The sequence below is a fragment of the Alosa sapidissima genome, chromosome 11 (genome assembly GCF_018492685.1).
Source record: "Alosa sapidissima isolate fAloSap1 chromosome 11, fAloSap1.pri, whole genome shotgun sequence".
Classification (NCBI taxonomy): Eukaryota; Metazoa; Chordata; class Actinopteri; order Clupeiformes; family Clupeidae; genus Alosa; species Alosa sapidissima.
In genome coordinates this window covers 6,339,124-6,362,121 of record NC_055967.1, presented here as the reverse complement: position 1 = coordinate 6,362,121, position 22,998 = coordinate 6,339,124, and the positions used below count along the sequence as shown (strand labels likewise).

The window sequence follows — 22,998 nt, the reverse complement described above, 5'->3', positions numbered from 1 at the left end:
GGCATTATTCGTTTTGGATAAAATACAATTTAATAACTCAAATAAAAAATACTTAAAAGCACAGATCACTTGGAATAAATCAAGTGATTTCACACAGTCAGTAAAGTCACAATGAATGTCATGCATATACTATATACTGTATAGCCTCAAACTTGTTCATTTACAATAATACAATTACATAAATTAGCTCTACAATTTACAGATAACTTTGTTCAGTAACATGCGGCATCAATAATATGCTAACATACATCAAAATATATCAAATTTGTGAAACACAAAAATAGACGTGTCAAATCCAAATATATATTATTTCTCATTGTATATGCCTGGAGACTGAAGATGCATCTGATGTCCAGTGGTTTTTTTTTCAAGCATATCTATCTAAGTGTTGAATAGAATGGACCGAATAGACTGTGAGGGGAGAGAGAGGACAGAGCAAAAAAACAGCAGAGAGATCTTGAGATAAAAAATTTGAGGACATTAAGGACTCTCACTCTATCCCCTCACGTACACCAACAGGTTTTTATCATTTTTTGCAGCCAAGGCTTCCTCGCCACTGGACATCTGTTCTGTGCAACGCCGAGGGAACACAGGAGTGTGGCTACAGTGAATTTGTACGAGGCACAGCTCACAGATAGAGAAATAGCACTAAGACCTTCACCCACACCAAGACTCTGCACTGATAGAGGTTGCCACTTGTAAGAACATCATACTGACAAATGACACATTTTACAACAGCTAACATACCTGAACCTCTGTTTTCACGGTACAGCAATAATATTACAGTTGCCAACAAGATCTCACTGCGCTGAAAATGAGCAATACCTTTCCTGAGATGCCATACACAGAAAAACAAATAAACAAACAATGAAAGATTCATTTTAGAATAGGATCGCACTATTCTCAAAACTGTACCCAAGAAATAACATTAAATACCAAGACATATGCTATAATTATATCTGAAAATATGCAGCATTGTTATGCATCCCCACAGGGACTTAAAGTGAGGTAGGCGAATTGCCAGTTAATCTGTTAATCTGTCAATAATGTTAATGTGTCCCTCGAATCCTGAACTCCGGAGATAGGGAGATGAGACGGCAGAAATGTAGTGCTGCCAGTAAACATAAAGGAATTCCTCTATAAATTGTTTGCATTCATTTGCATCACTAATGCACCAAACGTTTGTATCTTGCTTGCATGCTCGCAGCAACAGGAAATATATTCTGATTTGAAGTAGTCAGTGGAGGTGATGGCATTTTATGTGCTATATACGTTGGGGTCACAAAAGTGCAGCTGTTCTTCAGGAGTTAGAGGAAAGATTGATTTTTCCCCTTGTTTTTTTATTTTACTTGGACTTGTACAAATGTACAAATGAAGTGCTTGACAGGAACTACCGTCTGAGAGTGTGCAAGCTATACTGCTGAAGGTGGACGGAAACTTGAAGTTGAAACTTGGCCCCTGCACATCACGACAGGAAACCCCTTGAAGCCAGGGATGGATTACTGCACGGGCCTACCGGAGCCAGGCCCAGGGGCCCAAGGGGTCACGGGGCCCTGAAGCCCAAGCCATTGCATGGAATCATTGCCTCAATATCAACAAATCAGGATATAGGCTATGAATCTGATTGAATTTAGTATTGGCCATCCCCAAAATGCACCAGAATACAGGAAATCACATCAAACAAATTAAACAATTTCTGGGGGAGGACCCCCAAACCCCCCCTCCCACATATGCGACAATTAGTGGGGGGCTCTTAATACATCTGGGCCCAGGGGCCTGAAAGTTCATAATCCGTCCATGCTTGAAGCATACTGACACTAACGACAACAGTAGCAATGCTTACATTCTCTTTTTTACAAAAAGCAGCCTGATCCATTTTGAATAACAATAGTCAATTTGGACAATTTGATCATACTCAGTTTATCCCAGTTATTCCATTTTCCACAGTCTAGGACACAACACTAAATATGTATGAAAATATTCTCGGAGATTGTTTCTCCTCAAACGAAAGGGCCAAGGTCGCATTCATCATATCCCACTCTCTGGACTTAAACAGTTTGGATCTCCTAGGTCTGTGTCTGCAGTGAGACAATTGTTAGGTGGTTCCTGTGTCTTGCACTGTTGACGCTCTATGCTCTGAGGTCGGCTGCCAGTCTGACTGTTCTGAGCGAGCTTCTTCATGCGGAAAGGCGATGGTGAGCACTTAAACGAGCCGGTCATCATTGAGTTGTTATCAGACTCATTCAGCGCCACCGCTTCATGGCAATATCGCTTCAGTCTCTTGCGGAAGTGGATTGTGAACAAGCCGTATGTGATTGGGTCCAAGCAAGCGTTGAATAGCCCGAATATGAAGAGGATGTGAGTCATTGAGTGGGACACGGTCTCCTCCAAGTCGTCAGGGAAGAACCAGTACCACAGGCCCAGTAGATAGTACGGCGTCCAGCATACGATGAAAGAGGTCACGATGACAATGCTCATCTTTAACGCTCTCATGCGCGCCTTTGGGATGTAGTTGTTGGAACGCCGGAGATGAACCTCTTTGGAGGACACTAAAGAGGAAACAGTGAAATTAAATAATATTTGTTTCATATTTCAGCACTGTAATCACCTCCCAGATATTATATTCTACAATTCACTAAATGAACGTGAAAATTGAAAAGGCACTGAAGCACTGTCACATAAATTAACTGTAGCCCAGTGCATAAAGGTGCTAGTAATCAAGGATCTTTGGGGTTAACTTCTAAAAGCCAGCTGGCCAATGAGAGCGCGACCCCTGCGTCTCCACAGCAACCACAGAAAAACTTTTGAATGAAATCAAACGAAAGACACGAACCAACACGAACTAACACGAACCAACGAGAATAATCTATCAATAAGAACTCAATAAGAAGAGAAAAGAAACCTGAACGAGAACATAAACCTGACCGGAGGGAAAACGATTGACAGGACTAACGTTAAATCGAATGGATTGAAGGTACATATTTAACTGAAATATCTACAAGATTAGAACAAGACTAAATACATAAATAGTAATGTAGTCATAATTATGATCGTAGACATCCAGAAGACAAAACTTAAAACAGAACTGCAACTTTCTGAACTGCCTGTACTGCATCGAATGCTGGCTTCGGTGAGTTTGTTTTTTCCGTTAAAAGTTTATGCTAAGCTAGGTTTGCTACTAGAGCTACTGCTGGTGCAGCACCATAAAAGCCTAATGCTAGCTTGAACTCCGGTAATGTTTAATAAACCTTTTAACATAGACCAGTTTCATATCATTTATTTATTGATTTAATTTATTTGATGTGACTATTTATTGGATGTTTTGTACTTTGAGACCTGGATACATGATTGTTTCTGGCCTGTATATTTAGATCTACAGGTCAGGTTTTTTTTTATAGTGGATAAAAGATCTGAATTGATGGCGAGCCTCCCAGACAGTGTTGCCAGATGCCAGCAAGGTTTTCCAGCCCAAAACCTCGTCAAAAATGCACAAAAAACCGCCCAAATTAGCTTTTGCTTGTTTCTCATTTAAACCATAGACTGTATATATACAGTCTATGATTTAAACACATTGAAATCATTAACAAGCTTTAAAATGACTTAGATTTTTCGACTTAGCCTATCCAATTTCAGAAACAACATTCAATCAAATTAACGCAAAAGTAGGCTACACGGACGTCAGACTATTATTCTATAAGCTTATGTTACGGAAAATAATGCAATAGGCTAAACATAGACTATTAATCTGTCTGTTTAGTGTCAATAGACGCTTGGAACAAAAGCATTCAGTAGGCTAGCCTAACATAAAAACATTGAGTGGATATATGAACATACAAAATAGCCTAATGCACAACATTTCAATTATTTATAATAGCAACATGACACATGCATATTCATGTATAACAGTAGATGAAAATCGCATTGATTATAGAACAGGGGTGTCGACTCTTTGCAGAGGCAGTGCGTTCATAACTGGTGGGCCAACTGTAGGCTACACAAAAAATATTTTCATAGGCCTACCCCAAATGTAGGCTAAAGGCTTGAGTTAAACTTGAGTCTGACACCTGTGATTTAGAACAATTAATTAATAGCCTACCTAGGCGCTATATATTCCCTGAGACAGGCAGTTAGGCCTAGAGTTTTCATGAAAATCGCGCTGAATAGGCTATTTAGGACAGTGCACTCTTTGCAGAAGCAGTGCGTCCATGCATGGCAACTACACGCAAAAAATATTTTCATACGCCAGATATAGGCTAAAGGCAAACTTGAGTTTGACACCTGTAATTTAGAACAATTAGTATGCCTACCTGACAGGCAGTTAATCCTAGTTTTCATGAAAGTCGCGTTGAACGAACAGGGGTGTCAGTGCACTCTTTGCAGAAGCAGAACGTTCATGCATGGGCCATCTCTACACAAAAAACATAGGCCTATGGCCCTAGGCCCTTCGTGAAAATCGCTTTGAGCAATTGTTATTAGGCCTAAAAATAATTAAAAAGTTCTAGTAGGCCTAGGCTTTGTCAAACTTCCTCAACAACTGTCGGGCTGGACGGAACGTGGGCCGTAGTCCTATGTCAAGCCATTCGCGCAAGACCTGCGCACATCCATCAACCCTGAAAGAAGGGGTAAGTCCATCCTGTCTCGTAGGTAATCTTTCAGCAGTGTGCACACTCATGAAAGAGATTGACTGTAATGACAAAATGCTCTTTGCCCACTTTGGCATATTGACATTGTCAGTCAGCTAGCTAAGTTTGAAAACCCCGCGAGCTGTGTGTTTGAATGGCGGTCTGCGCCAGAGTACAAAACCATTCAGGATTTATTTAAGGAGAAATCGAACATGCGTTTTGTTTCATTCGTCCCTCCAGACCGGGATAAATGAAACGACATGGGGGACGAAAGAAACATACAGCTTAAACTTCCCACAACTTCAATATTTGACAACATCATGAATGGTACTTGAAATATGTGTTAATTTGGATAAATTACTGCTGGGCTTTACTGTCTGCTGTGAATATCAACAACTAATTGCGGTCATTGTGAAGCGCATATCTCGCGGTTAAATACCATGCACTATGCCATTTATATGGCTAGAATGTTTCGATACATAAGGTGACGTGAGCTGAGAGTGTCTGTTGTGAGTTTAGGGGGGCACGTCAGCCAGAGGGTGTGTGAGTGAGTGAGTGAGAGACTGCTGCCTGCTGACCAGAGACGGTCGCTGGAAGAAGGGTCTGAAGTGCCTTTGTTTCGGCTACAAAAACCCGCCGAACTGATCCGAAACCAGCCCAATTTTTATACACCCGCCCAAACCCATTTTTGCCCGCAAAATAGATTGCAAAACCGCCCAATCTGGCAACCCTGCTCCCAGAATCCCGAATCTGAACTTCCCTTCACCTTTCATTTCCCTTCACACCACTGTGGTAGGACTGTAAGACTGACCCAGACTGACCTTTTGACTATTCCCTGACTTAACCTCCTGATAACTTCTGAATGAACTGAATTAATTGATTGTGACACATTGATCGTTGATATTGATAATACATTTTGTTGAATTGATACACATACATACTATAATACACTGAATATTTATTGTATATATTTTTATTTTCTTGTACCATTGAAAGATCACATTGAATATTTTAGAACTTAGGTAAGATAAGGGTGCACCCGAATATAGAACCGTATATAGAACATCTGATATTGTTATTTATTGCACTGCACTTTGTATTCTATTTATTTCAATCTATTCATTGTACTTATTGTTATTTATACCATTTTATTCATTCACTCCTTTTACTTATTAAATGTCATCATTATTCTAACATTAACTTTAGCTTGTTGCATCCATCTACCTCCAGTAGTCTTATCTAGAAACTTCTGATTCTGGTCCAAGTAACTAGACATAACCTAGAATATAGTAAATTGAGCCGAGTGCTACATAACCACTTAAGCGGTGCTTTTGTATCATTACTGTAAGCATACCATGCTGCAACTAATTGATTCCATTTTTTATTCCACCCTGATGTAGCTTCAACTTACTGTTTCCTTTTGCTATTCGCCATATTTCCCGCAGGATGCGTGTGTAGCAGACAATCATGATGACCAGGGGAAGGAGGAAGAGACACACAAACGTGAACATGTTGTAGAGAGTTTCCTCCCAGTGTTGGAGGAAGCTGCCCCGGGTTGTACACTGTGTGAAGTTTGCCGGGAAGGTGATGGTGACGCTGTGAAAGATGAACATCTGTTGGGAAACACAGCAGTCATGACTATCTTATCACCCACTCATTTCTGAACCACACATTTTAAAAACATGTCTCAATTCCCACAAGTGCATAGACTCCATAAAGTGCATGAAACTACATGAAAGCATTTAGGATGGTAAATACATGTACACCAAGGTCATTTTTGCTCTCCATAAAAACGCAATTGGCAGTAGATGATTATTAATGTGTTTCTACAGATAGAGCACTAGCACACAAGTCATTACTATTTTAAGGTTCTGCTCTCCGAGTATGTGTGAGTACTGTCAGGTCAGCTATGCAGTACTCACTCTTTGTTGATAAGAACAGACATCAGCATGAACATGATTACCAGGGTGGTATTACTGTGACAATTGTGTTTCTGACAAGAGACTGAGAGTGAATCATGGATGTCACAGTTGCCTTTGCATCCCTCTGGGTAAGGAGTCACTGGGTCATCCCATCAGAGAGATAAAAATGACTATGAACAGATCCACTAATTAGAGATGCAATGTTGCAAACCAGAGATGCAAACCATATATGAATACAAATAAGAAAAATAACAGCAATGGCAATAAACAGCAATGGCAATAAAGTCATTTGACAGTTAAAGGTGCAGCCTTTGACTTACTTGTAAATCAGCTGCAAAATAAATCCATGTGAAATGTAACATAAATACAACAATATAAAAACACATATATAGCCTCTGGAAGTCCAATTATTCAGTAGGCCTATTCTATTTTTTTTTTCAAAAAGGCTACTTTGAAAGGAATATTGGTAGTCGTAAAAGGAGACTGCTCCTAGTATGATCATAATAAGATGAAAAGATGCCTTCTACACTCCTGTTCTCTATTTATGAACACATAAGGCAGATTTCCCGACAGCATTTATGTTAAAAACCAACATGTGTAATGTATAGAAGACAGACTGCCATACACAATACTTCGATTTAATCTACCACAAATCAGAAAAAGTTGGGACGTTGTGTAAATTGTGAATAAAATCAGAATGTAATAATCTGCAAATCTCTTGAACTCATATTTAGTTTCAAAAAGTACATAGACAACATATCAAATGTTTAAAATGACAAATTTGACCATTTCATGGAAAAAATATGTTAATTTTGAATTTGATATCAGCAACAAGTTTCCGAAAAGTGCTAACAAAATGCTGGAAAAGATGTGTAATGATAAAGAAAACAAAAGGAGGAATGTTTCACAACTAAGTAGAGCATCCCAGAGAGGCAGGGTCTCTTAAGATGTACAGTAGGGGTATTCATCCCTCTGCGTAAACCTGTGTGCACAAATGATGAAACAATGTAATTTGAATGCTTCTTAACATGAAATTGTGAAGTATTTGGGGAGTTCATCATCTATAGAACATAATATTATTAAAACATTCAGAAAATCCAGAGAAATCTTTGCGAACAAGGGAAAGAGCTAAAAAATAAATTGGATGGCCATTATTTTTATAAAACATGGACTCATCTGGGCTAAAGAGGATAAGACATATCCAAGCATCCAACTCCAACTTGTTTTGGTCCTCAATTCGAAACCCAACATCTATGACGGTGTAGAGGTGCAGTTCCTACAGCATGGGCATTTTGCACATCTGGCAGGGCACAATCAATTCGGAATGATGTATACAGGTTTTCAGCAACATATACTGCCATCCAGGCAATGCTTTTTTCCAGGGAAGACCTTGAATATTCAGGAGAAATTTGCCAAAATGAATTCTGCACATATTTAAACAGTATTTCTCCATAGAGGAAGAGACCAGGTGCTAAAATGGCCTGTCTGCAGTCCAGACCTGTCAAATTAGGTCCATCATGGAATGGAATATCGGGCAGCAATGGGATAACATTTAATTCTCAAAACTCTAGCAACTGGTCTTCTCTAAACATTTACAGAATTGTGTTAAATGAAGAGGTGAAGCAGCACAGTGGTAAACATTCCCTGTCCCAACTTTTTTTGAAACATGTTGCTAACATGAAATTGAAAATTATCATATATTTTCCATGAAATAGTCAACATTTTCATTTTCAACATTTGACTTGTATATTATCACATTCTGTTTTCATTTGCATTTTACACAACGTCCCAACTTTTTCTGATTTGGTGTTGTACATGCTGTGGAAGAATGCACAAATCTCAGATTTATAAAAATAATTGGCTATATGTTTGGGATGTTTCCATGTATATATACTTTTTGACAGTCTCCCATTGCACAATAATGTTTAAAATCCCACCCATTTCATTTTTGTTCCTTATAATGCAATGCTTTCTGTTATGGACGTAATTTAAAACATAACGATCAGACACCATTAGTGACATCCAAAGGTTAATTACAGGATGTCCTCAGTATACAATAACTTGAAGAGAACAAGTGTGCAGGACAAATCACCTGCCAACATTGATTAATAAATCTGAATTGATGGCACATGCCCAGAACTCAACAGATAATTCTAAAATAATATGACCACATGTACTAGAAAATAAAGCAGGCTTCCCTATTTCTGTCCATCCCCTATACACCTTGCACTGTAGATCACAAGTGCTCCATGCTCTCCCTTTGTTAAGCCTTTGTTACTTATTAATGCTTTGTTCATCATTAGTAATTTCTAATTTATCATCAGTAAAGCATTTGTCCACACAGTTATAAATAGTTTGTTCATAGTACTGTAAATAAGCCTATATCTTAAATATGTTTATTACACGGCTCTTCACAAGGCAAGTAGAACGCTCCATTGGCTTGAATGGGATTTCCCAAATTCTACGGTAAAATATTTTCATGTAATTACCGCTGCAATCATATAATTACTGCTGTCAATGACAACGGGTTTTGTGCTTCTGATACGTCTTTCATATCACTACGCAAGGACTGGAACTTCATTCAAAAGTGAAAGCAGACGGTTGATCAGCTGTGTTCTAAAGAATGTTTGATTCAAGTTCAGTGTGTGTTGTTGCAAACTATTCGTTTCTCAGCAAATGCCACGATGAATGGTAACAAATAGGCTATGTAGGCTAAAGTCATATTGTGGGGAGTTTATTGTTTCGTTTGGGCAAGTAGCCGTGTAATAAGCGGGATAATGTATAGAACGCCGGTCATTATTAAGAAAATAAGTCCCTTCAGGGCGGAACAATTAACATAGGAACAATGCTTTACAAATGATGAACAAAGCATTTTGTAATAGTTTGCAACTGGTTTATAATAAGAAAATGATTTCATTATAAGTGGTTGTTTCATTACTTATTAGTATAAATCATGTACTTACAAACATATTTTTGGATAGGCTTATTTACTGTGAACAAACCATTTATAATTGTGTGAACAAATGCTGTACTGATGATAAACTATGTATGAACAAGAAATTACTAATATGAACAAACTATTAACTAATAAGTAACAAAGGCTTAATAAATGATGAATTGTGTGTAGTTATTATAAAGTGTTACCGAAATATTTTCTAAAGCCACACTAAACCAATTATATTCACTAAAAAGTCACACATGTGTGTATATATGTGCCTCTGTGTGTCTGTGTCTGTCTGTGTGCATGTGTGTGTGTTTATGCATCTGTGTCTGTTTCCCTGTGTTTCAGTAATGTGCGGTCTATTTTATCTGTTCAATATGTCCTACACATTTCCTTTTAGAAGAAACAGTTGCAGTTCTTAGATGTAGGTTCTGGAATTAACATGTAGAATTAGAAGATGAATGCAAGAATATGTTTGAAAACAATACTAAACATAGTATACTCTCAGTGTTTCTCAAAGTGTGGTCCGGGGACCACTAGTGGTCCGCAAGCTATCCCAAGTGGTCTGCGAGCAGACGTGGTAAAATATAATATCTAGATGAGTTGTTTGCAATATTGAACCAACTTGTATGTAAATTCAAACAGTTCTGCAACATGCCTACTGTATGTAAGCTACGCCAGTATAAATCATATGAATCCTCTGACACAATAAGCAAGGTGAGTAGGCCTATTATAATATACTGTTGAAGTACGTCTACTCTTCTTTTTTTTAGCTAGGTGGTCCGTGAGGTTTATTTTATGGGTAAGGCTATTTGCACCCCTGGTACAATTAGCAGTGTATGCTATTCGTACCCTGGTGCAATTAGAAGTGAATTCTATTCGTACCCCGGTGCACACAGCAATGTGTCCTATTAGTACCCCGTCTGGTACAAATATCAATGTATGCTATTCGTACCCCGGTGCACACAGCAATGTGTCCTATTAGTACCCCATCTGATACAAATATCAGTGTATGCTATTCGTACCCCGGTGCACACAGCAATGTGTTCTAGTAATACCCTGTCTGGTACAAATATCAGTGTATGCTATTTGCACCCCTGTGATTTATTCTGGCATATTGATCACACAATGTAATAATAATAATAAAAACAAGCAACATGTTTTTTTGTTGTTACGTAACAGGGTGTGAATAGCTCAACTGTGTAATAGACACTCTAAATAAGGTATGCTGTTTGCATCAGTGTATAGTTAGAAGGGGATGCTATTCTTACCCTAGTGTATATAGTACTGTATGGTATTTACACCCTGGTGCATGAACTAGCTAATTGTTGCAATCAAAACTTCCGTTTGAGAACTGATTTCTTCTTCAAATTGCCGCCTTCTCTCCAGAGACGTTGGTACACATGCACACTCACTCTGCCAAAACGCATCACACAGGAATCGAACCCCAGTTTCCCATATGTTATCCCATGTCTGTGACCACTGCACTATCCTCTTCCACAAGTACATGGAATATATGTTATAGTTATAGCCTTATAGTTTATAGGCCTGAACATCATATTCATGAAATTTCTGTTAACTAACAAACTGACGGTTGTATGTGTTCACTGAACCAAGAGTATGAAAATAAAACTTTTCAATCTAAAACTTAATCTGAACAGATATTTGTGCAGAAACCTTTCAGAATTCTTCACTTTCTGCTGACGAAAAAATGAATGTCTGCCATGTTTTTTGTGCACGTGAGCAACGTCTTTTTGTTGTTATGTCACAGGTGTGAATAGCTCAGCTATGTGGCCAAGGCTATTCGTACCAGGGGTGTAAATAGACACTCCGTTTTAAGATTAGTTAAGTGGTCCTTGGTCTGAAAAAGTTTGAGAAACACTGCTCTATCCTAACAATAAGTTTAAATACATCCACAAACAGCGATAATGCATGGGGTCCAAGCAACTACTGATTTGTGTCAGCTGCAAAGCCCCCTATGGACAGAATTTCATTTGGTGTCCATCCATAGCCATTTACTGCTTCTCATATGTCAATTGAGAGTGAGTCTGTAATGGTTTTATTGACTTACGACTTCCAGGGCATTACCAGCAGTGAAATTAAACTGCATTAAACTCTTACCAAATCATTTCAGAATTGTAGCAAACATGTCTTTCTTAAATGCAGTTGTTTACACGTACATATCTGATTAACCCGGTCGCCATCAGCGCAGCCATTGGTGGTGCACAGCTCTATCTGTCATCGTATAAAACCCTCCCCATGTCGGATAAACAACTGTGATTGGATCCTGGGTTTTGGGCGTCAATGGGATTCTTTCCAGACGGACTTTCAGAGCCATTTCTAATTTGCTAACAGGTTTGTCTGGGTTCACCCATGCTTGTGCGTCCAAAGACTCTAATTCAGCATGTCAAATTTAAACTTAAAAAATGTATATATCTTTAGTGTAGGCTATTTATTAGATGATATTGGAACAAACAAGAGATGGTGAAATATGTCAGTTGTAGTGTCCAACAAAGAACAGAATTGGATGTGTGTCTAAATAATGTGCTAGTGATGTAGCAAGTAAAATATAATGAACCTTGTGGAAATTTGTGTGCCACTGGTTTACAACTGACTTACTGGAACTGCTGACCGAAAAATAAAAAGAGAAGGGGAAAAGGACAAAAAACTTTGACAAATCCTATATGACTACGCTGTGCGTATCAGCGGCCATGATAAAAAAAACTGTGGTAATGCATAATATCTCCATAAATCTCCATAGCCTGTAACATTCAGATGTGAATATGTGTAATCTCTGCATACATTTCACATCCCTGCTCAATTATCTCCTCAGGAATCTTAAAACACCCTTGAGTACACTATACTTATATCAGACATTTATAATCAATTACAGGAAATATCTGCTATGAATTAAAGAGATTTGAGAGTTGAGATTCAAGCAAAAATGTTAGCAAAGAAGTAAATCATCAGTGCCTGTATCAGGTAGCTGTTTGAGAAGAAAAAATTCCTTTTTTACAAGTGCCTAATACAGTTCTCTCTGGACATAATTAGAGTTTATTCTCTGTGACCCAACTTGAAACAAGGATTGGAGTGTTTTCAATGTGAAATCAGAAGTCCACATGCCCATGGTAGTGAGGAGAAGAACACAAATCTTTATTCTCCCTTACCTGTGGGATAGACAGAATCACACTCATGGTCCACGCAATGATCAACATGATTTTGTTCTTCCTCTTGGCCTCACTGATAGCCAGTGGGTTCAGGATGGCAGATTGTCGGTCGAGGCTGATGACAACAGTGACAAAGGCGCAGGAGTACATTGCGACAAGTTTCATGAACATGAGGAACCGACAGGCCACGTCCCCAGCCAGCCACTGGACAGTGATGTTCCACACTGCGTCGACAGGCATCACGATGAATGTCACCAGCAGATCCGCCACAGTAAGATTTATAATGAGGATTCGGACATGAGACCTCCGCTTGTTGTTGGTACTAGCCTCCCACAGCACGGCGAGATTACAGACTGCCGACACCGCGCACAAAGTAAAGGTAGTTATCACTCTGATTTTGGCTGCAGTGGAAAAAGTAGGCAACCGGAGAAAGTGATCTGCCACTGCGCTTCTGTTGCACAGCGGGGATTCGCAGCTTGTGTTCTGCACAAGCTGGTCAAACATGACTGTGGAGATGTTAGTACAATTGTCATTCATATCTGATGTGAAGGTGACAGAAGTGTTGGAAGATCCGTCTCCATTCGAGCAAGAGCTCGTTTATTCGACTAAAAATGAATGTCACTTTTTGAAGACATATTTTCCGACATCTGTGAGGGGTTATAAACCATCTATAGAAAATGAGAATGAGCACAGATATTGAATATTTATATGGAATTTGTATTTGTTTGACTTTTAAGATGAAGCCTTGATAATGTAAGCGACGTTCACAATACTGACTAGGCTAAAATCACACTAGACGCATACTAAATTATCCTCATCATATAATATTTTCGCTGGATATTTTCCGAGAACAACACTCTTTCCTGCCAGTCCGGAAAACATAGACTGTAAATGGGCAATTCAATCGACGATACAGCATGATGGCATGTGAAACTGATTGTTATGCGAGACAAGTCCATCACTACACAAAATCTCAACATGCTATAGATGAATTCATATAAGGCTAAACTGAGATGCTTGTAGGCAACTCATCTCTGAAGTATACTTAGTAAAATAGTTTAGCAAACTACGGAAAACATAAGATACCTAGTTGAAACCTGCCAAATAGACCATAAAATAGACCAAACAGTCTATAGCCTACCATTGTCGTGTGTCCTGTAGAGTGTAGACAATTTCATGTTTATGTGATAATCCGTGTTAAAGTAGGCTATCCAATCGATCAACAAGAACAACAACAAAAGTAAAAGAAACGAAAATCTTCAAAACGCAGTTGCATATTCGATTCGATCACTGTGCCACTACAGGTAAAGCAAGGTGCAGCAAGGATGTAGCCTAACTCTTTCAGCTCAAATATCCGATCCCTCATCTAAGTAGTCTACCCTTGAACGTCAGAGAACGTCACACGCCCCCTACACAACCCACGACTGACTGCTCTGTCTTTCTCATACCTCTTAGCATGATGTGGCCTTAGCCCGTAATGATGAATGAAGGCATAATGACCCCTTGTCAATTGATAATCAGAGTTAATTGCTAAAATGAGAAGCCTAATGTGGAGTGGGCTTCAACATGATAATGTAGGCTAATTGGCTTAGGCAGAGTGTCTGAGAAGACATGCAAAGATGAGTTGCAAGCATCTCAGTTTTAGCCTTATTATTATCTTTCCTTTCTTGTTTGCTCTGTTTCATTTACTGTAACCCACTTTATGTTGGTGTTAGCCAGGCCTCTCTCTCGCTCTTAATAATAATAATAATAATAATAATAATAATAATAATAATAATAATACGTTTATTTGATATAGCGCCTTTCTCAAACCCAAGGTCGCTTTACATAGTAGGAAGGCAGGGAAACACAATAACAAACAAACAAAACAATACAACAAAGACAAGTTATCTGTATGGAACTATGTGTTGGGTGTGGAGGAGAAGTGATCATTAAACAGAAAGGTCTTGCGATGTGCTTTGAAGAAAGGAAGAGAAGGACAGACACGAAGAGGTTGGGGGAGGGAGTTCCAGAGTTTGGGGGCCAAAGCACTGAAGGACCTGCCACCCAGGGTGGAGAGTCTGGAGCGGGTGATAGCCAAGAGGTTCCAGAGTTTAGGGGCCAAAGCACTGAAGGACATATTTTAGAATGGAACTGTCTCTGCCAGATCTTTCTCTCTCTAGCCATCAGTCATACTGCCTGCTAGTCTAGCTAGCCTGTCAGACTGGCAGTCATACCATCATTTCCTTGTCAGTTACCCACATTGTACCAACATTTGTATCCCTTTCTGTTATCAAAATGTTACTCGTTGACAACCTGTAATTCAGCAAGGTAGGTGTACAGCATGAAGGTCTGTCACAATCATGACGTTATAGTACAGCAGCTAAGGCCAGATTTTTACCTGAATCGTTCAGTTTTTGCAGAAAGCACAAAACTTGGTACAGTTATAGTACTACCCCTAGTGATCAAAAATTGAAATGGACCCCCTAGTGGCCCCTATCTTGACTTCAAATATGGCCACCAAAATATGCCCTTTTTTCTACATTTATAATGCTATGCTGCTTTTAACACATAATATGACGTGTCTATAGCCATCTTTCAGCATTATGAAATACATAAAGTGACAATCATGCATAATTAAAATGGCAGACATGTTGGATTTTAAGGAAGTAGCCATAAATTCTGACATTGAGTCAAAAACTGTGGTGCATTTAGGCTATGTCTGAAGTTTTGACTGTGTGACTAAACCCTGCACTTGCCTGGGCTCAATCCTTCTAATCTAACATATGCTGCCTTTTGGGAAATTAGCTATTTTGTCTTCTATCCTAGACTTAGATAAATTAGTTCATACACCCAGTCAGAGTTAGATAAATTAGTGCATAACCCAGTCCAACACATCCCACTGTTAGCTCCCTTCTGACACATTAGGACTAGTGAACCAGCACTCTGGGGTTTTAGGACACTGGCTAGTGCATTCAGGGCCCAGTCCTTGGGTGCTTCGTGGTGGAAACACCAAAAGCTCAAGACAGGTAAAGTTGAGTATCGTCCGCATAGCTGTGATAATCAAATTCATGGGAGTGAATGGTCTCACCCAAGGAAGTGGTGTAAATAGAGAAAAGTAGGGACCCACAGTCATGTGACTGTGATACCTGTCCCTGCCAAGACATGCTGAAAGAATGCCCTTTAAGGTAGGATTTAAACCAGTCAAGGGCTTTCCTAGAAATCCAAGTTCAGATAGTGTAGAAAAGAGAATGTCATGGTTAACAGTATCGAAGGCTGCACATAAGTCTAGTAGAATGAATACTAATGACTTAGCAACTTAGATGAGGACTTAGCTACTCTCAATGCTTCGGTCACAGACAGAAAAGCAGTTTCAGTAGAATGACTCTTGAAAACAGACTGCATAGGGTCTAGTAGGTTGTTCTGATATAGTAAGTCCAAGACTTGCTTGAAGACCACTTTCTCCAGAAACAAGAAAGGAAGAAGAGAGATAGGTCTGTAAAAACAGGAATGGTTTTAGAGGTGGTGGCAAATGATACATTTTCCATCTTTATCCTTCTTGACTGATTTTTCACTAGTTTCACATTTGGCTAGGGTCAGTGTCCAACTCCTCCAGAATGGCACACCAATACGTTCCATTGCCAGAAGGATTGCTGTGTCTCCCAGGCAGCGCAGTCTCAATATTCTAGGAGACAGTTGCTCTAGGAGAGCTTGGCAGGATGGTAGAGGGTCTTTAACCCAGCAGCAGGACCAGTATCTGCTCCTTTGTGAAACAACAAACAGTAGGAGCCCTACAAAATGACCTCTCCAGGCCGCTGGTGTGAATGTCTCTGACCACACTGTCAGAAACAGACTTCATGAAGGTGGCCTGAGGGCCGATGGCCTCTAGAAGGACCTATGCTCACTGTCCAGCACCGTGCAGCATAATTGGTATTTTCCATAGAATACAAAATTGGTAGGTTCGCCACTGACGCCCTGTGCTTTTCTCAAATGAGACCAGGTTCACCCTGAGCACATCTGACGTCTGAAGATGTCTTGGAGAATGTAATGCTGCCTGCAACATCATTCAGGTTTGGTGTGGGCCAGTGATGGTCTGAGGAGGGATATCCTTGGAAGGACGCACAGACCTCGGCACCCTCACTGCTCTTAGGCATCAGGATGAAAACTTCAGACCAATTGTCTGACTCTATTGGTGCAGTGGGCCCTGGGTTCCTCCTGGTGCACAACAATGGCTGGACACATGTGCAGGCAGTTCCTGGAAGATGAAGGCATTGATACAACAATGGCTGGACACATGTGCAGGCAGTTCCTGGAAGATGAAGGCATTGACTGTTCCCCCACACTCCCCTGACTTAAATCCTATTGAACACCTCTGGGACATTATGTTTTTGTCCATCCAACACCGCCAGGTTGCACCACAGACTGTCAAGGAGCTCAGTGATGGCCATGTCCACATCTGGGAGCAGGACACCATCTGCCGTTTCATTTGGAGCATGCCCCGACGCCATCTAGCATGTCAGTGCCGTACGAACTACTGAGTACCATCATGAGTTGCTGCAATGAAATTCAAGCAAAATGGACTAGCTTGCCACATAATTTTTTCACTTAGATTTCCGGGGGGGTCTTTGAATTCAGTCCTCTGATAATTTTCATTCCCAAATAACGAAGTGGCATCCTTTCATTCCTAACATATTACCCAGTCCATATCAGTTTGTATCCTGCCACATCATTTTTTCACTTAGATTTCCGGGGGGTGTCTTTGAATTCAGTCCTCTGATAATTTTCATTCCCAAATAACGAAGTGGCATCCTTTCATTCCTAACATATTACCCAGTCCATATCAGTTTGTATCCTACCTCACAGGACGTATCATGGCTTGGACAGCTGTCTGCACCTCACCCACAGGGGTCTCCCAGGGCTCAGTACTAGGTGCCCTTCTCTTTGCTATCCACACTTTCTTTGGGACAGATTATCCGTTCGCACAGCTTCTCATACCACTGCTATGCAGATGACACACAGCTCTATCTGTTCTTTCCACCTGATGACCCATTGGTCTCGGCACGAATCTCTGATTGCCTCTCAGGCATATCTACATGGATGAAGGCACACCACCTCCAGCTAAACCTCTCAAAAACCGAACTGCTGCTCCTCCCAGCTAAACCTACCATACATCATGACATCAACATCAAAATTGACACCCTGTCTGTTGCACCTACCAGGGCTGCAAGAAATTTAGGAGTCGTTCTCGACAACCAACTAAGCTTCTCCGATCATGTTGCCTCAGTCGCCTAGTCATGCCGTTTCACACTCACAACATATGGAAAATCACGACTTGTCTCAAGATGCTACCCAACTCACAGTGAAACCCCTTCAGATGATCCAGAATGCGGCGGCGCACCTGGTCTACAACCAACATAAAAGGGCACGTTACCCCACTGCTCATCCAGCTACACTGGCTACCTATGGCCGTCCGTTTCAAATTCATGTCTCTAATGCTTGCCTACAAAGTAGTCTCCAGTTCTGCTCCCACCTACTCGAATGCCCTCATACGGCATATATGCTACCTCCTGACCGTTGCACTCCTCAGATGAACGACGTCTAGCTCTGCCACCGGTACGCTCGGGTCAATCCAAACTTGATGGAAGGCGCTACCAGTTCCTACTAGAGCAGGGGCATCCATCTTAACAACACTCCTAAAGACCCAGCTCTTCAGAGAATATCTCCTCTCGTAGCACTACTTACAACTAGCTAATTCTAGCACTTACCACCTGACTAGAACTGACACTTGACTGTATAAAAACAGCACTCACTGATGCACTTTTTCCTATTGTACTCTACCTTTTTGAATTGTTTTAAATTGTTCTAGAATTGTTGAGAGAATTGTTTTAAAAGCTTTAAACTGTTTACCAGGTTGTAAGTCGCTTTGGCTAAAAATGCGTCAGCCAAATGTAATGTAATGTAGATATCCAGCATAATGTGTTTTTCCCCATTGAGATCTGAAGTGTATCGTTTTTTTTAAAGCAGTGTATAGTAAGAGTTAAGGTTTGCTCCGAAAGAGAAGAAGGTAGAATAAAGAATTTATTGATGATGTAGGTAGTTACTTCCATTGACCAAAATATAGAATAATTGGCTTATTTTCTTGCACATGGTGGCCATATTGGAATCTTACCAGATTATACTTGATGCCTCGTGTATTATAGAGGTTGTCATGTGATAAAATTACAATTTCAGTCATGAATAACAATAGAGATCAATAGAGTCTATATTTTCACATTTAGTATCCGCCATATTGGATTTCAAAATGGCCAACATCAGGTTTGCTTGGAATTCATGTCAATAGCCTCCTTGACCCTAAAAATTAAGTGTTAGAACTTAAAAGACTTTTTTATCTTGTTTAATTTTGAAGTTGTATCAACAATTCTATTAAGAATGGTAGCCATATTTGAATTCAAGATGGCGGCCACTAGGGGGGCGCTATGTGTTGGGGTCCATTTCAATTTTTGATCACTAGGGGTAGTAGTATAACTGTGCCAAGTTTCATGCTTTCTGCAAAAACTGAACGATTCCGGTGCTAAGCCGCTGTACTATTAGTGTTTCTTGGTTGCCTATACAATGGCACTCCAACAGGGGTCCAAACTAATAATATTAAGAAGTGAGTGGGACTCAGACTTCTCCCACCCTGATATAATGTCTCTGATGCCCATTGTAACATTGAAACAGGCACAATAGTATGCATAATATTTTGCCTTATTTTCCAGCAGCTCAATGGCCAAGGGATGGCCAGGCCCAGGGATGGATTACTGCACGGGCCTACCGGGCCCAGGCCCAGGGGCCCATGGGGTCAGGGGGCCCTGAAGCCCAAGCTTTTGCATGGAATCATTGCCTCAATATCAACAAATCAGGATGTAGGCTATGAATCTGATTGAATGTAGTATTGGCCATCCCCAAAATACAGCAAATCACATCAAACAAATTAAAAAAATTCTGGGGGAGGACCCCCAAACCCCCCCTCCCACATATGCGACAATTAGTGGGGGGCCCTTAATACATCTGGGCCCAGGGGCCCAAAAGTTCATAATCTGCCCATGGCCAGGCCAATATGCATTATTCAAAGCAAATGAAGTGCACACCAAGGACTGTTTGTGAGGTGCTGGTGTAACCTGCGTTGTGTTGAACCTGCGCGATTCAGCCCTGCACACTCCCGGACTCGAACCCGCGAACAGTAGCACCTCGGATCGGGAGGCGAGCGCGCTAACAATTGAGCCAATAGCCCAGGCTACTGGCTCGCATGCCAGCAGCACTCTTGAGGCGTCGGGGAGTGAGGTTTACCAACGTTCCACAAGCACAGCTAAGCTAGCTGGCATCCGTTACACTGGCCACTAATAAATTATCTACTAGTCTATTAGTCAACTATCTATTCTAACTAATCTATTAGTCAACTAATGCACTCATATCTACCTCCTGAACCAACACCACCAACTCAAACCATCCTAATGCCCATTCTAGACGGCAACCACCGCTAGATAGGCGGTAGATAGGCTAGATAGTCCAGATAGGGACAACACAGTTTGTGTTGTTTCTTTTTTTATATATTTATGTGTTGAAATAACACAACTCGCATTGTTAGGGACAACACACTCGAGTGTACTCGAGTGCAAACATCTCCTCAAAATTTGCTAACTGCCTGTTCCCTGAATATACTGTAAAAAAAATGCTGTCTGGACCATGAAACATAACAAACTTTTCCAGTCATTCACAGACGAGATGTACGTTCAGGAGAGTTTCAGTTGCACGGGAGGGAGCGAGATGGAGGGGGCGGGAGGGGCGAGCTAGCTCTCTGTTTTATTTGAAAGTTAACAGAAGTGACGTTACATAACCGATCAAGAAAAACATGGAGCCATTGTTTACTCAACAATATGCACCCAGGGCCCATGCTTAATCTCCATCTCCTGAAAGAAATATATTTCAAGGAGTATCATATATAAAATATATATTTGTATCCATCTGTAGGGATGTAATTTTAACTGGATAGAGAATGGAACACATTCCTGAAGACGTACTGCTCATCACAAGTCATCAGAGAAAGTTCATTATGTCAGGTTGCATTACTGTAACATACTTTTTTGGTTATCAAAAAATCATGCAAAGAGAGAAATCATTGTATCTCCAAACTCTTATATTCTAGGTTGTACATAGCACTGAGAGCAACTTATACCTTTAATAAGTACAGTATATGCAAAGCATACTAATAAGACCCATTATGAAGTTTGGGTATACTGTCTGTCAGTACAATGTTCCTGTTGCAAGGTTTGAGTTTGATCTAGTTTAGGCTCAGGGTTGGTGCTATAGCCTTTGGGGGAAATGCAATCATTATGACAGTGTAACTGTCAGGAGCTAGAGGATTAGATTTCCTGGTACACAAAAGCAAACAGACAAACAGAAAACATTTCAAACAACCTCTATTTTAAAAAAGCATATTTTTGGTGTAGAAGTATTGCTAATTTAAGGAGATAGTAGATGGTGATAGCTCCAGGCATGTTGTACACAACTTTGAGTCCTAAGATGAATGTCCCCATCCTCTCAGCTCAATAAAAACTCCAAGGATTTACATTCCAGCCCCTGAAAATCCTCTGCAAGCCTCTGTACATATTTGACAAAATATTCAAAGGTTCAAAGCAAGGGCACAATGCCAATGCTGTACTGTTTGTCATAATGCACTGCAAAAAAAACATTGAACAAACAAAAGATATGGAAGCGCACATTCACCTCGGGGGACATTTATGAGTGAAGAGGAGTCAGAGCATTCAGGAGATGACGAGCTGAATCAGACATCAAACAGAATGAAACGTCACTGTAGCCCTCATCTTTCTCACCTTTCCCTCTTGTCAGATGCTGGGGTGGAATGCACAACTCGCTGGGTCCTCTGACTGCCTGCTCCAGTGCTCTCTGCACGGAAGGCAGAAAGGCACAGGGATCGTGAGAAGGATTATCGGGCAGATGAAGTAGTGGGCTGCGCTGAGGTGAACAGTTTGTTTGTGCTATTTTTTGTGCTGGAATAGGAGCACACAAAATAACTGACCTGAAACAAACATGTTGATGGCAAAAAAAGAAAGAAAGAAAATAAATAATCTACATACATCATACAACATTTTCTGATATTTGGCAAGAATATTTTTGCTGCCTTAACCATCTCACTGAATGTTTATGCATGACTAGTGAGAGTATTGATATCAGAATTATTATTTTATGTCATGATGTTTCCTATTCCACACATAATGTCCGCATGTACTGCATCATATCTGAATCAAGGGTCAGACATCCGTTTGGAAAAGATCTGCATTCATGGGCGACGGAGGCTTTTTTTTTTTTAAAGTGGTGGGACATTTGGGGGGCGGGGGGGGGGGGGGGGGGGGTATTCTGCATTGATGCATCCCCTGCGTCAGTAGTTATCTGCTCTGGATTGCCAGATTGGCACCAATCAGGGTCTGATTCAGGTCCACATGTTACATCTGATCAATATCATTTTTTAGATATTTGAAAGGATACTCAAACCCTGATTATTTGCTGTCTCTCCCTTGACGAGTATCATTGTACATAAAACTCAGTTCCTGAGTTTTCCAATACCATTGCCTGTCTGGGTCTTCATTAATTTGTGGTTTCAAAATGACAGCTCTTTCACCACTCTCGAAAGGACTGGCTCAAGTCTCGACCTGGCATAATCGAGATCACAAGTCTCGACCTGGCATAATCGAGATCACATGTCTGGTAGACTACTAGATAGTATTCTCTTTTATCTGTCCACACATGTATCTTTACTACATTTATGTGTTCCAGGTATTTTGATAAAAGTAGTTTGTTCGGAAGACTTCAGCTGACATCTTCAGTAATTCACAACTGACAGAATTAGGGGAAATGTGTGTGCAGCCTGTAATGACCAACTTACTGAGAGCAGCTGTGCCAATGAGTGAACTAAAGACTGGCTTCAAAAGAGATAATTGCAATGATATTTAAAAAAGAAATGCTTTCACTCATTTCCCAACATGCAATAGTTTTTTATACAATTCACAAATACTTTGTAGAGAATTGGAATTTTTAATTCTATCTTTTTCACTCACAGGACTCACAGGAGGGTCTATAGCATATAAAAATAATTACATAAAACCATCTCAAAGCAAAAGTAAATGTGAATCATACATAATAAGAGCATGGCAGATAATCAAAATCAATTAATCAATCAATCAATCAATCAATCAACCCACCATCAATGCTATATATTCTCTCTCTAGTGTTTTCTAAGCCTGGATGAACACTGTACACAGCTCTTTCTAGGGCTGTTTAAAGCCTCTATGACGCTGTTCTCTGATTCA

At 40.3% G+C, this 22,998-nt stretch overlaps 1 protein-coding gene and 1 long non-coding RNA gene across 2 annotated transcripts; one reads left to right on the top strand and one right to left on the bottom strand.

The window, feature by feature from the left end:
* Positions 1–1,749: 1,749 nt before the first annotated feature.
* On the bottom strand, positions 1,750–14,089 carry gnrhr4 (gonadotropin releasing hormone receptor 4). Its single transcript, XM_042111119.1, has 4 exons — positions 13,794–14,089; positions 12,653–13,320; positions 6,034–6,235; positions 1,750–2,549 (listed from the first exon to the last, which is right to left on the bottom strand). Exons 2-4 carry the CDS (start codon positions 13,187–13,189, stop codon positions 2,029–2,031), a joined length of 1,260 nt encoding a protein of 419 aa, XP_041967053.1. The 5' UTR covers positions 13,190–13,320; positions 13,794–14,089; the 3' UTR covers positions 1,750–2,028.
* Positions 2,746–3,431, top strand: LOC121724516. The gene is made up of 3 exons (XR_006035221.1): positions 2,746–2,974; positions 3,057–3,130; positions 3,380–3,431. It is a non-coding gene; the product is annotated as an uncharacterized LOC121724516 (long non-coding RNA).
* Positions 14,090–22,998: the final 8,909 nt, after the last annotated feature.